Below are 14,143 nucleotides of genomic sequence, written 5' to 3' on the forward strand. Positions count from 1 at the left end.
GTGTCCCGCCCCGCCCCCCAGCAGAAGGGGGGGCGATGGGGAGGAGCCTGTGTCCAGCCCCACCCCCCAGCGGAAGGGGGGGCGATGGGGAGGAGCCTGTGTCCCGCCCCGCCCCCCAGCAGAAGGGGGGGCGATGGGGAGGAGCCTGTGTCCAGCCCCACCCCCCAGCGGAAGGGGAGGAGCCTGTGTCCAGCCCCGCCCGCAGTGGAAAGGGGAGGGGCCGAGTTAGCGCCCGGACTACATTTCCCATCAGGCCCCGCGGCGCCGGGCTTCCGGCGGGCGGTTTCCGGCGGGGGCGCGGCCTGGGCGGCGGCCTGGTGCGTTCGGCCGGGCGGGATGGAGGCCGTGCCCCGCATGCCCATGATCTGGCTGGACCTCAAGGAGGCCGGCGAGTTCGGCTTCCACCCGGCCGTGAAGAAGGTGGGGGGGGCCCGAGGGGCGGGGCTGGGGCCGTGGGGGAGGGGGAGCAGTGGGGAAGGGGGGGCGCTCGTGGGGAGGAGGCTGTGGGGGAGGGGGAGCAGTGGGGGAGGCGGGGGCGCTCGTGGGGAGGAGGCTGTGGGGGAGGGGGAGCAGTGGGGGAGGTGGGGGCGCTCGTGGGGAGGAGGCTGTGGGGGAGGGGGAGCAGTGGGGGAGGTGGGGGCGCTCGTGGGGAGGAGGCTGTGGGGGAGGGGGAGCAGTGGGGGAGGTGGGGGCGCTCGTGGGGAGGAGGCTGTGGGGGAGGGGGAGCAGTGGGGGAGGTGGGGGCGCTCGTGGGGAGGAGGCTGTGGGGGAGGGGGAGCAGTGGGGGAGGTGGGGGCGCTCGTGGGGAGGAGGCTGTGGGGGAGGGGGAGCAGTGGGGGAGGTGGGGGCGCTCGTGGGGAGGAGGCTGTGGGGGAGGGGGAGCAGTGGGGGAGGTGGGGGCGCTCGTGGGGAGGAGGCTGTGGGGGAGGGGGAGCAGTGGGGGAGGTGGGGGCGCTCGTGGGGAGGAGGCTGTGGGGGAGGGGGAGCTGTGGGGGAGGTGGGGGCGCTCGTGGGGAGGAGGCTGTGGGGGAGGGGGAGCAGTGGGGGGTGGGGGGCACTCGTTGGGAGGAGGTTGTGGGGGAGGGGGAGCTGTGGGGGAGCCGGGGGCACTCGTGGGGGGCCCCACTTGATGGCGGGTCCGGCAACTGGTATATGAGGGGACGGTGGAGCGGAGCGTGGGGGGCAGCAGGGGGCTGAGCCTTGTTCCTGGCGGTTCATCCCCAAGGCAGTTACTAATAAGTGTGGGGTGGGGCTGGGCCTGAGGCCTGAGTCTGCCCCTTGCCTGGGCATCTGGCCTGGTCTGCTTGGTGGGTGTAGTGGGCCCCTGAGACTGGATGCTACGCCCCTTGTGAGCCCTGGCTCCGTTAACATGCTCCTGGGGCGTGGGGTGTGCGTGTGAAGGGTGGGGCTCCATTTGCTTGTGTCCCCCTCGTTCCCCTGTCCCCGAGGCCGAGAGCTGGGACAGTGTGACAGGAGCGAAGTGTCTCATTGAACTGCCCTTCCTCACGAGAGGGAGCGATTCACACACCTGCCGGGAGAGCTTGGCTGGTTCTGAGTGAGGCTTGGAGACAGCAAGTTCTCTCCGTGCCAGGCGTTGTTTTCTTCCAACCTCTCTCGTGCCGTGCTACATCCTCCTCCTCTCCGGTCTCTGCACATCGGCGTCGGTCCTGCGACACAGCCAGCCCCCACGTTGGTGAGAGGAAAGTGCCCAGGCCAGCCGGGAGGGATTCCCTTCTATGGCTTGTTATTTCTGGTGGGCTTAACTCTCCCCGGCAGTGGGGTGGCACCTATGGGATGCTGGTAACTATGACTCTAAAGCCCAGGTTGGTACCTCTGCTAGATGGAGATGCTGTCTTGGTACGAGCTTCCCATGGGTTTTAAAGTGAAGGAGAGAGTGTGTTGCCTAATTCCTGTGCACCTGGACGCAGTGACTTTCCAAGAGAGAAGCATTAATTGAATCCATTCGTAAGACGCCTTTCCGTGGGGCAGCTCAGCCCTGTTCAATAAAGCCAAAGTACCAGATATGAGTGGTGTAGACCAGGGGTCACCAGCCAGTCGATCGGGATCTCTTGGTAGATCTTGGCATCTCTGACAGGTGATCTTGACTGGTTTGGCCAAGAGGCTGTCAAGTGCCAGCACTTCAGCTGCCCTGCCCCCACTGCTGTGCGTCTCCTGCCCTTTGCCTTGGAGCTGTCTCCTCAGGAGCCTTCTGCTTTCTGTGCAGGGCAGAGGAGGAAGAAGAGGGCGCTGATGTCAAGGTGCCCCCTCTGCCTCTCAGTATCCTGTCTCCGCAGAGCAGAGCGGGGCACAACAGGACTTGGGATGGAGTTTGTTGGGTGCTTTTGGGAGTGGTGCAGGGCCGGGGCAGGAGTGAGGCTGCCTTAGCCCCAATGCATCACCATCCAGGAACCACCTGAGGTAAACAGTGCCCTGCTGGAGCCCACACCCCGAAACCGAACCCCAGGCATGAACCCCCTCCTGCACCCCAAGCCCCTGCCCTAGCCCAGAGTACCTCTGCATCCAAACACCCTCTTACAGCCTGCACCTAGAACCCCTCCAGCACCCCAGCTGCCTGCCCCAAGCTAAGATCAGAGCCCCTCTCACACTCCAAATCCCTGAATCCGAGACCAGAGCCTGCACCCCAACCCTCTGCCCCAGCCTGGTGAAAGTGAGGGAGGATGGGGTGAGCAGGGGCGGGGCCTCGGGGAAGGAGGCGGGGCCAGGGTATTTGGGTTTGAGGTAGATCTTGGATTGCACTTCAATTCAAAAAGTGATCTCATGCTTAAAAAAGTTGGGGACCCCTGGTCTTAGACCCAGCCTGATCAAATGTCCTAGGGATGCTAACACAACCGTTTTAACTTGGGGGCTGCCACCCTGCCCCACTATCCAGCCCTGCTGCAGTTGTGGGATCCTGCTGCTTGCCCACTGACCCCTCCATGACTGGTGCAGCTCCAGCCTGGTGGAGCCAGCTGCTGGTGGAATTCACCAGCAAGGCAGATTAACTGGTTAACCAGTAAGCTAACCAGTATGCCTACCAGTTAACCATTTAATATCCCTAAAATGTACTGTCAGAGAGGCAAATGGGAGACATAACCTTCAAGGGAAACTGCCCCACCAGCAAACAGGCTAAAGTTCCAAGTGATACAGAGATGATCCTGCTAGGAGGGGCAGAAAACCCCCAGGAGGGAGCCCCAAATGTTATGGAAAAGCCAGTCAAAGTAGGTTTGCTCTGCTGCATTCCCTGAAGAGGCTTGAGCAGTGACACAGACCCTCCATTGCCAGAGCTTGATGCTAGGTTGGTCCAAACTGCCGGTGTGTTCCACGTGACCTAGCCTAAGCCCGTAGACACTGCCCACACCAACAGAAGAGACTTTTCTGCTGGTGCAAGAGCACCACCTCCCCAAATGACATTTGCAACCTCGACAAAGCCCGTTACTGTTGGCACAGCTGCGTCAGCAGGTTTTGTTGGCACAGCCGCATTGCTGGATGTGTGTTGTTTACATCCCCGACTGACACAGCTGTGCCAGAACTTTGATGTGTAGACAGGCAGCAGCAGCTTTGCCCTATCTAGTATTGGTTCCTTTTTGAGATTCTCAATCATGTTTATTTCTTAAGGGCATCTGCTAAAGCCCGTGATCAAAACCGTGGGACGTTGGCTTTAAGAGAGTTTGAATCAAGTCCTAAGAAAGTCAACAGAAGAGCAAAGGGGCAGCTGTACTCGCAGTCTCTTCTCTAGGTGTGCGAACGACTAGTTGGCTCAGATAAGCAAATGCTTATCGGACAGTCGACATAATAGTCGACTAGTTGCTTCCCCCATCAGAAAGAGACAGTGAGTGGGGGGTATAGGAGGGGGTGCTCCAAGGCAGCAGCTGACCCCAGGCTCCATGCAGCTCCCGGTGTCGGGCTCCCCGCAGAGTTTCAAAGCGGCAGCGCCGCATGCAAGCTGGAGTCAGCTGACCCTGGGCTCCCTGCGGCGCTGCCACTTTGAAATGCAGCGGAGAGCATGGGGGCAGCGGGGGACTGCTTGAGTCCCTTGCTAGTCCTGTGCTCCCCGCAGTGCTTTCGCCTTTGAAATGTAGCAACAGCTCTGGGACCGCTGCTGCGCTTCAAAGGCAGAGGCGCCCTTATCGACTCGTCGAATAGCTGATGCAAATTTCATCGACTCTTCCATTAGCCAATTAATTGAATTTTTACATCCCTACTCTCATGGTTAGAAACTTTACTGAGAATCCTCTTTGCTGCTGTAAAATACTGTGCTTTGCTAAAGGAAAGGCTGTCCTGTAAAGCATGGATTTGCAGGTAGGAGACTTGATCGCTGACTTCCTCTGTTAAGAAGATTCAGGGGGTAGGCGAATTAGCCAGTGCAGGATAAACTTAAACAACAAATGGTCTGGTAGCACTTTACAGATGAACAAAACTTTCAGAAAGAGACCAGCTTAAATCTCCCTCTTCTCTCTGGGGATGTGTTACCTACCTTTGTTACCAGAGATGCCTCAGATTTCTAGAATTGAAAGACTGTGATTTTGACTGCCGTTTGTTCACGGTCAGTTTCATTGTGTACCTGATAGTGCTGCCGGTCAATTTCTACACGACTGTTGGCTTTCAAAAAGTGGGTGGGTTTAAAGGTGGCATTTGAAACTGTCTTAACTTGTTTATTCTAAACTAATTAGATTTCAGGGGGGCTATGTCCCTTAGATCCCCCTTGTACGTCTGTGTTTCCATTTGTATCCACGAGTAGGATATTTGGCCACTTTGTATTAACGTTTGTAAAAGAAACTGCTTGCCCGCCTTTGAGAGTTATCCGAGAAATGTGTAGTTTGTACAAATTCATTTTATTTTTATATGCTGTGCATTTTTGTTGTTGCTCTTGGGGCAGGTAGAGCACCTTTGCTTCTGTACATCAACACTTGGTTTTTGGTTGACGCGTTTTGGTTTTTTTAAAGGTAGAAGAGACGTGGCTAGAGGTGGAAAACTCCAGCTAAGGAATAGTGTTTCCGTAGGGCCTTTCTTTCCACGAGACACTTAAAAAAATTGTATAAACCAAATTATTACCCTGCTTTTAAGGGGTTTCTTGGCCTGACAGGGAAATGCAGTCTCACTGGCTTCCGGGCACTACTGCCGAACAGTTTAGAAGACCGGGAGGGAGAAATCTGGTATTCATTTGCAACTCCAGGGGGAGTGTAGCTTGGCAGACTGTGGTTGGTCAAGTATGTCTTCCTCATCTCTGGGAAGAGTGTCATGAGATCTTGGATGGCTGCAAGTAGTTGTGCCTTTCTCAGCTTTTTCTAGTGCAGTTCGGAGAGCTGAGTCACGCCTTGCAGCTGGCTGACGTGGTTGTAGTAGTGTGTTAGAAATGGTTCTTGCCATTCCAGTTTGGCTGCTGGTGCTGGAAAGGAGACGAAGAATCCCTAGAGCTTCTGCTGCAGTGGCTGGAGCGACAGGTGCTCACCCGGAGGACTGGGGTGTTAACTAACATTTATTTTAGTAATAGTGACCACAAACGATGTTATTGGTTACACAGTTACTAAAATACTCCCCAGCGGCAGGGCTGACAGCCAGTGCTCTCCTGGGAGCCCCCTGCCACCCTGCACTGCTGCCTTGTACCGGCAAGGGCAGCTGGTTCAAAAATCGGCTCCCTACACAGACCAGCTCCTGCCTGCTGCCTCTGATACAGCGTGGCCTGAGCTTCCCGCAGGCAGAGGCTGTTCCAGCATCCCACAGAGCAGCCCCTGTTCGCAGGGGGCCCAAGCTCCCCACATATATCGACTCCCCCTTCCGCCTCCCCTACACCGCTCACTCTGATACAGAGGCGGCAGCATGGGGCAGCAGCCGCTGTCTGTGGGCCTGACTTGCCCGCAGGCAGAGTCTGCTCCAGCATCCCACAGAACAGCCTCTGTCTGCGGTGAGCCTAGGCCCACCATGAACGGAAACTGCTGCACCACAGAAGCCCCTGCCCACAGGGCCTGTTGACTCCCCCATACTGCTACCTCTGATACAGCGGCAGCAAAGGGAGGTGGGAGTAGTTGTTTGGATTAGCTGAGAAGACCAGGCCCAGAAGAAGGTGGCCTCGAAAACAAGGCAGGCATGTTAAAATAGCAGGGCTGTGTGGCAGGCGTAGCTGCATATGAGGGATGCTCTTCCTGCTTGGTCAGATCACGGGCTGTCTCACTTAGCAGGTTTAAACCTCTGGGTTATTCTTGGAGAGAGAACCCTAAAATCCTGATAGTGCAGAAATACGGTTGTGAAGCTCAGTTTCCCGTGCGGCGCAGGTGCTGGAGCGAGTGGTGCGGGGCATGCGCCAGCACCCCCTGACTAGGGATGTCAGCGTGTAGCCAACCACGTGATTCATCGATAAGCCTGGGCTTAGCAGTTCATCCTGATGACTACCCGCACGCACCCCCCCACACACACTGCCCCTCACCTTGCTGCCTCTGTATCAGAGGCAGCAAGCAGGGGTGGTGGGAGCTGGTGGCCATGAGGAACCGGCTTTTAAGCCAGCTCCCCACGAGCACCGGATCCCGTGAAGCTGTCTCTCCTCCCTCCCCCCCCCCCCCCCCCCCCGCCCTTACTGCTTCCCACAGAAGCAGGCACATCCTCTGTCCGCAGGGAGCTGCTGTCACAGAGGCAGCACCACGGGGTAGCAGGGGGCTCCCCGGGAGGGGGGCTAGGAGCTCCCTGGCTGCCAGTTGCACCCCCGGGGACTAGCCAATAGTTGTATAACTGCTGGTGTTGGGACGCAGTTACACGATTGTTCAATGACACGGTATCCAGCATCCCTTCTCCTGACTGGAAGTGGTTTCTGTGATCCCCGGGTTTACAGTTTGGCTCCGTGGCACTCTGCACCCCGGCTGTAACAACGGTTCCAGTGCCTCTGCCTTGCAGGGCTTGCGACACAGATTTCTCTGCAGTTGGCTGGTGCATGAGAACCGCAAAGTGAAACCAAATAGAAATTAGGGATGTAAAAGAGTAGTTGACTACTCGCATTCCCCTCACCCCCTGTTGCTGCCTCTATATCCGAGGCAGCAAAGGGTGGGGGGAGCAGGAGCCGGTGCTGCAGGGAAGTTGGCTTAAAAGCCGGTTCCTCCTAGCACTGTCGCCGTGATGCGGGGGACGGGGCAGGGGAGGCAGAGGCGCAGCACAGGACTCTGTGCAAGCCGAGACCGAAGCATCCCAGCTCGTGCCGAGTCCTGGACCTACCCGTGCTGTGGCTCTGCAGTTTAAATGTAGGATCCGGGCTGCCTGCACACCCGGCTCCTACTACGTTTAAAGTGCAGGGCCGCAGCAGCCCCGTATCGACTGATCGTGTACACGATGCCAATTGTATCGCATGCCCAGTTCGTCATTTACTCGCTGCTTCTCCTCCTCACTAGAAATCAGACAAACTTGACTCGCCCAGTTTCGCTGCCAATCAGAGAAGTGCAGACATGGTGAAAAGTACGTTCTAAAGCCCCGGTCGTTTAATAATCGTAGGTCATGGCAGCATGCACAATACTTTTAAAAATGTCTGGTTTTCGTTTTTTATCTGACAGGCTTCAGGATGTCCCTTTAAACTTCACGGTGTTTCTGTTCTTCCCTGTGTTTTCCTGGAGGGGTGAAACAGATGGGATTTGCAGGCATCATCTGGGATTTCAGATCCCGCCCCCTTTCCTGGTCATGGTAGGGAAGTTAGATGACAGACAGGTGTGACGTAGTGGGGGTACTTGCTGGGCTGTGGTGACCCCTGCTGTCTGGAGCAAGACCCAGCAGGGAAAACCTCACTATGCAAAGGTAATGCCAAACTTGTTGAACCAGTGGCCAGACACCCCCCATGGAGAGGAACAAAGGAAGGTGGATGCTGCCCTGGCTGGGGGGCAGGGCTTGGAGAGGGTTAGTTAGTTCCTATCTGGAAGGCAGGGAATAAGGAGCTGGGGAGGGGGCTGGGACTCCCCTATCTCAAGGGGGGGCACTGAGGCCTCTTAGCCCCAGTTCCTGTAACCAGATTACATCTGTGCTGCGCTGGGCTGGAGGAGCAATAAACCACCCTCAATTCCACTGGCTGGTGCAGTCTGTGCCATTTCGGGGTGCAGGAGACGGGGAACCCCCAACGCGCCGTCACAACAGGCCCCAGTTTAAATTAGGGATGTTAAACAGCAGTTAATTGACTCCTGAATTCTAATTGGTTAGTGGAGTGTAATCCCCGGGAGTGGGGCTGGCAGCCAGTGCGCTCTGGCCCCACTCCCAAGGAGCCCCCTCCACTCCGAGCTGCTACCTCTGTATCAGAGGCAGCCATGTGGGGAACCAGGTGGGAGCTGGTCCAGGAGGGGAGCCAGTTTAAAAACCAGCTCCCCTCGTGGACCTGGCTGCCTGTTGCACAGCGCTGCTGCCTCTGATACAGAGGCAGCAGCACAGGGTGGCAGCAGCCCCTGTCTAGTGCGGGGGTCTGAGCTCCTGGACCTGGTACCTGCCCACCTGGCTCTTAATACACTTTAAATGCAGAGCCGCAGCAGGGGGAGGTCTTGGATGGTCACAAGCCAGGAGTGAGCTGGGCTGCTGACCAGCCTGCTAAAAAATGTACTGGGGGGGGAAGGGGAAATGCGTGTAGTCTGTAGCATTAACCTACAAGCTTTTGCTTATCGGTTAATCAGCTGCACTAGTACATCCCCCGTGCAAATGCCTGGAGGTTTTGGAGCTGAGTGCAGTTCTATGCTGGGCAAAAGCCCTTTTTAAAATGCAACTGTCCCCAAGGCCTTGTGAGCATGTGTGTGTTGAGTCCTGTTCTCCCCACGCATGCACACAGCGATGTCGGGGATACTGAGAGAGGCACTGTGGCTTGCTGCGGGCCTTGAGTGGTGGAGCGGCAGAGCCTGGACCCTGGAGTTTAGTCCTCGCTCTGCCGCTGAATTGCCGTGTGACCTTGGGGAAGATTTGTCTCCCCTTCTGCATCTGGGAAATGGGTGTGATGCCCTCATGGCGTGGCGTGGCGTGGCGTGGCGTGGCGTGGCGTGGCGTGGCGTGGCGTGCCGTGAGGTGCTGGAGCCTCTGAGGGGCAGATGACTGATCAGCCAGTATCTGCTTTTCACCCCTGCTCTGGTTCTTCTCCCCACGGCTCTGTGACTCCTTGCAGCCTTGTGCAGTCAGCAGATGAGATCCCATTTCATTTCCCTTTTCTGTTAGGCCCCAGGATAAGTCTCCTTGTGGGTTGGGCGCCAGCTTGGTAGTCTGTCTGGGATGGATGGTCAGCAATAGGCGCATCCGAACCAGACGCCCATTGGCAATCGTGATCAGTGCAGGGAGTGACTTGCGCTCACACCAGCTCTGCCCCGTTAAGCTAGTGACCCTTCCGGGCCTTGGCCCTTCTGAGATTTGGGGATTCTCCCGCTGATGGTGGCTGGGTGCTGTTGATCACTTCGTTGGCAGCCTGCAGAGCGTGTCCTCTGAGTGCTGGCAAGAGCGCTGGCCATCCCGTTCCCCCACACGCACCCTGGGCCTGAGTGGGCTGGTACTTTTAACTCCAGTTGGGTGGCTTGAGAGGGGCATAGACTAATACACCCCAGCTTGTCACTGTTAACCTGACTGCTCTAGTGTGGATGCAGGTCTACCCCACTTGAGTGCTGCTAGTCCTCCAGCGCCTTCCCACAATCCCCCCGGGTGCCCGGAAAGGACACCCAAGTCCTCCCACAATTCACTGGGAAAAATGCATCGTGGGTCACTGTCCTAAAGCAGGGTGCATTGCCTCTGGCTGATACAACCATTAAAACACGTTGCTTAGAATGAAACGGGGCCTTTACGCTGGATTTGGTCCACGGTTGTGCTACCTAGGAAGATAAGTGTAACGAGAGACACATTTAAGCAATTGCGCAGCTTAATATTTCCAGGTGCTTATTAATTGTGCAGTGGTAGTGAACTTCTTTCCTAGGCAAGTTTGTGCTCGTGATGTCAGGCTGCATTAGGATGGAAACTGCAATTTAATAAACACCCAACAGAAAATAACCTTTATGTTGATTAAACAAAAGCTTAGAAGTTTTGATACTAAACACCTCGCCCCATGTTTCACCTTTACAGATCAACGATTTATTATTCCGTGGCCTTAACTGTAGGCAATGAATCAAACCCATTATTTCAGGTCCACTTGGGAACATTTTCAGATCTGCGTAAACGAAGGTGACAAGCTTAAATTCCTACTCGCCAAGTCTCTTGATAACGAGACGGTGCCCTACGAGACGTGGGCTGCGCCGTGGTGCCGCTTCCGTGAAGCTTGGCCTCAGACGCTTCCCCCCCCCCCCCCCGATTTTATTTCAGCTAGAAAAGCAGCCCTTAGCTCAGCGTTTGTGACAAACTCGTGGATTCAGCATCGTTCGTTTTTACTGCAGTGAGCTGGGAGGTTGTGATAAGTTTGGGCTTTAACGTTTTGTAGCAGATGCAGCTTTTGGTTGAGACGGGCTTATTTTTGACAAGAGCAACAAACGCTCGTTTAAATAAATCGAATCTCTCCCATTTAAATCAGCCCCCGATATTTAAAAAAGTTGATTTTTATCCACCCTGGAAGCCACAAACTCCTGACATCCCGGTCAGTGAGCCGCTGGGGCGGTGGCTGCTCTGAGTCACGGCTGGGTTTGAACCCGCGCCCTGGAGGGCAGAGGCTGGCTTGCTGAGCGCTCATTCCCCTGGCCTGTCCGTGACCCTCCTCCCCAGCCTCTCAGCTCACTTCTCTTGTAGCTGCCGGGCAGAAGGCTCCTTCATTTCCCCTGCTGGCCTGGAGTTCCTTATGGCTCTGCTGTGGGGTCGGATGTCCCCTGTCAGGAAAAGCATTTTCATCTGAATGTTGCAGCCCCTCTCCTGGCGGCTGCTCGTACTGCAGGGCCAGCCGCCTCCCTGCCCCTCTCACTCCTCGATGAGAAGGGGACTTCCCTCCTGGCTTGTGGCCCTGGGGTGGCAGATGAGCCGTCTGTGGGCGTGGGTGGGGGGCCCTTGTCTCTCAGTCTGTGATCCTCAACCCCCCCTCCGTGTTCTCCCCCAGACCCTCCACCCCTCCCTGTTCCCCCCACCTTCCCAGACCCTCCACCCCGTGTTCCCCCCACCTCCCCAGACCCTCCACCCCCGTGTTCCCCCACTCCCCAGACCCTCCACCCCCCCATTCCCCCAACCTCCCCAGACCCTCCACCCCCCGTGTTCCCCCAACCTCCCCAGACCCTCCGCCCCCCCGTGTTCCCCCACCTCCCCAGACCCTCCGCCCCCCCGTGTTCCCCCACCTCCCCAGACCCTCCGCCCCCCGTGTTCCCCCACCTCCCCAGACCCTCCACCCCCCGTGTTCCCCCACCTGCCCAGACCCTCCACCCCCCCCGTGTTCCCCCACCTCCCCAGACCCTCCGCCCCCCCGTGTTCCCCCACCTCCCCAGACCCTCCGCCCCCCCCGTGTTCCCCCACCTCCCCAGACCCTCCACCCCCCGTGTTCCCCCACCTGCCCAGACCCTCCGCCCCCCCGTGTTCCCCCACCTCCCCAGACCCTCCGTCCCCCGTTCCCCCACCTGCCCAGACCCTCAACCCCCCGTGCTCTCTCTCTGGGCAGGGCAGTCCTGCACCCTCCTTAGGGACGCATCTCGCCGGCTGTCCCAGGATAGTTCCAGCCCAGCGTCCGGGCGTTGGACTCCTGCCCTCTATTCCTGCCTTTGTCGTGTGGCTTTGGGGCAGGTTGCTCAGCCTCCGGGTCTGCAGCGTGCTCGACTTTCCCGCCCGGGGGGTGCAGCGCGGGTATACCCTGGGCAGGGGTGTTACGTTGAGATGAATGGACTAATCAACGGGATTTCCACCGACTACTTGATTTGTCTATACGGGGCCGGCTGGGCTCTTCCTGCAGTTCAAAAGCAGAACTGCAGCAGAAGCCGCACCAGTGGAGAGCATCGTCCCCCCCACCCCCCGCGGAGACGGTGCTGGGCGGAACCGGCTTTTCAGCCAGCAGCCCCTGGCACCGGCTCCTGATAGAGGCAGCAACTGGGGGGAAGTGACTCCTGACATCCCGGCCAGGGAGCGGCTGGGAGTGGTGACAGCTCTGAGTCATGGCTGGATTTGAACCCGCGCCCTGGAGGACAGAGGCAGTCACATCGCTAGTCGACTATCCGACAAGCTTCCGCTTGCGTCCCTGCTCTGGGATCCGGGAACGGGCCTGGGGGAGTCTGCCCGGTATTCCCCGGCACTTTATGTTCAGGGCTGATTCCGGTTGCCCCCTCTCTCCTAGAAACACGTTTCCCCGAGCCCCGTCCCCACAGGGTCGGCAGAGGCTGCCGCGTTTTCGGGGAGCCATTGGTCATTCTCACTCGGTGCCTCGCGGGGCACAGCTGGGCTCCTGGCCTCTAGGAGGCTCCAGTGGCTTCCTCGCTGTGCCCAGGCCAGGGCCTGCCCGATGCAGCCGTGAGCGTGTAGCTCTGGCTTGCTGCTCCGCTCGTCGTCTCCCAACCCCCGGGGCGCTGTCAGCATCGCTGCCTCGTGGGGGGCTGGGACGCCAGCCCGTCCTGTGCCCGCGCTCACCCAGCAGCGGCAGGAGTGCCGTGCCCACTCCTGATGGGCTCACGCTGCCTTGGGCCCTGGGACAGACGCCCCTGGGGTGCTCGGTGCAGCGCCCAGCCCTTCTGCAACCTGCTGGAGACGTGTCGCGGGGTGAAGTCCCCTGCAGCGCCCCGCCCCGGGGGTCCTGCGCCGACTAGGGGTGTTCGACATCGGGTAACTGAACAGTCGAGTAACCTCGTGAATTCTTCTCCGTTACCCCACTGTTCTATAGGCCCCGGGGCGGGGCCGGCAGCCTGTGTCCTCCTGGGGAGCCCCCGCCACTCCATGCTGCTGCCTCTGGATCAGAGGCAGCAGCGCGGGGCGCCAGGCGGGAGCTGGTCCGCGAGGGAGCCAGTTTAAAAACCAGCAGCAGAGGCAGCAGTGCGGGGTGGCAGCAGCCCCTGTCCGGGGGGCGTGGGCTGAGCTCCCAATACACTTTAAAGGCAGAGCTGCAGCCGGGGTAGGTCCCAGACCCGGCGCGAGCCAGGACTGAGCCGGGCTGCTGGCCAGTTTGCTAAGCAATTTACTGGCGGGGAGGGCGGGACTGCGTGTAGTCTGCAGCATTAACCGAGAAGCTTTGACTTATTGGTTAATCGACTCACGAGTACATCCCTAGTGCAGATGGCCAGTGTGTGGCCCACAGCCGGGGCTCCGTGGCTGAGACCCCTTTGGCTCCCCCAGGCTAAGGAGGGCTGGGTGGGGCGGGGCGATGGCGGTGGCTCTCTGTATGGCGTCGGGGCGGGGTGCGACTGGAGGCACAGCCTCTCCCCTCAGGCCCGGAGCCATCATGCCAGCACGTGTGTCCCTGAAGACCCAGGGCCTTGGACGGATTCCAGGTCCGGGAACAGCCTTTTGCCTCCCCAGACATCCCTGCAGTTTCTCTCTGAGTCTCTGCGCTTGTCCTCGGCTGGGCGCTGGGAGGCAGCTGCTGGGTGTCACCCCAGAGGTGGCCGCATGAGCGACATGGGGGCTGAGCTACCGCCTCCGTGGACAGGCTGGGCTGGGGAAAGCCCCAGAGGCTGCCCGGGAGGGAACCGTCCAGCCCTGGCTGCTGGGGGGAGTGAGACCAGGGGGCGGGGGACGTGGAGAGCCTCGGTCCGGTTTGGTTGGCACCGTGCCTGGTGCTGTACGGGCAAGTCGGACGCCAGGTCCCTGCCACGAGGCTTTGCCGTGCGACTTAGGCCGAAGCCTGCGGAGACTCTGCCATGGTGTGTGTGGGGGTGTTGTGTGTGTGTGTGGGGGGGGGTGTGGGTGTGGGGGTGTGTGTGTGGGGGTGTGTGTGTGGGGGGGGGCGTGCCTGCAGGGCTAGCCATTGGCCGAGTGCTGCCGCTGTCTCTGCTGCCCCCTGCTGGACAAGTGCTGGGTTGTGTTGCTCCTTGGGCGCACGGGGCCCTGGTGGCGAATCTGCAGCAGTCAGCCACCGCCCTGGGCAGCTGGCCCTCCCCAGCCCTGGGTGCTTTGCAGCGGCTCAAGGCCCAGGCCAGCCATGCCCTGCTAAGCCTTCGCCGCAGGCTGCGGGAGGGAGCAGGCCTGCAGGCCCTGGGCGGCGGGGGTCTGACCAGGCTGCAGAGCCCTCCTGCCAAAGGCCTGGCCGTATACAGGCACTGACTGGGTGAGGAATCCC

The 14,143-nt window shown here is 59.1% G+C and overlaps 1 protein-coding gene across 3 annotated transcripts in view; it reads left to right on the forward strand.

Moving 5' to 3' along the window:
• Positions 1 to 260: 260 nt before the first annotated feature.
• Positions 261 to 14,143, forward strand: part of PTPN23 (protein tyrosine phosphatase non-receptor type 23) — a 41,069-nt gene continuing 27,186 nt past the window's right edge. For all 3 annotated transcript variants that reach the window (XM_075923007.1, XM_075923010.1, XM_075923009.1), the window contains exon 1: positions 261 to 420. In XM_075923007.1, the coding sequence (XP_075779122.1) occupies positions 337 to 420 (84 nt within the window). In that variant the 5' untranslated portion in view covers positions 261 to 336. The remainder of the gene's footprint in view (positions 421 to 14,143) is intronic.

The sequence above is a fragment of the Pelodiscus sinensis genome, chromosome 2 (assembly GCF_049634645.1).
Source record: "Pelodiscus sinensis isolate JC-2024 chromosome 2, ASM4963464v1, whole genome shotgun sequence".
NCBI lineage: Eukaryota > Metazoa > Chordata > Testudines > Trionychidae > Pelodiscus > Pelodiscus sinensis.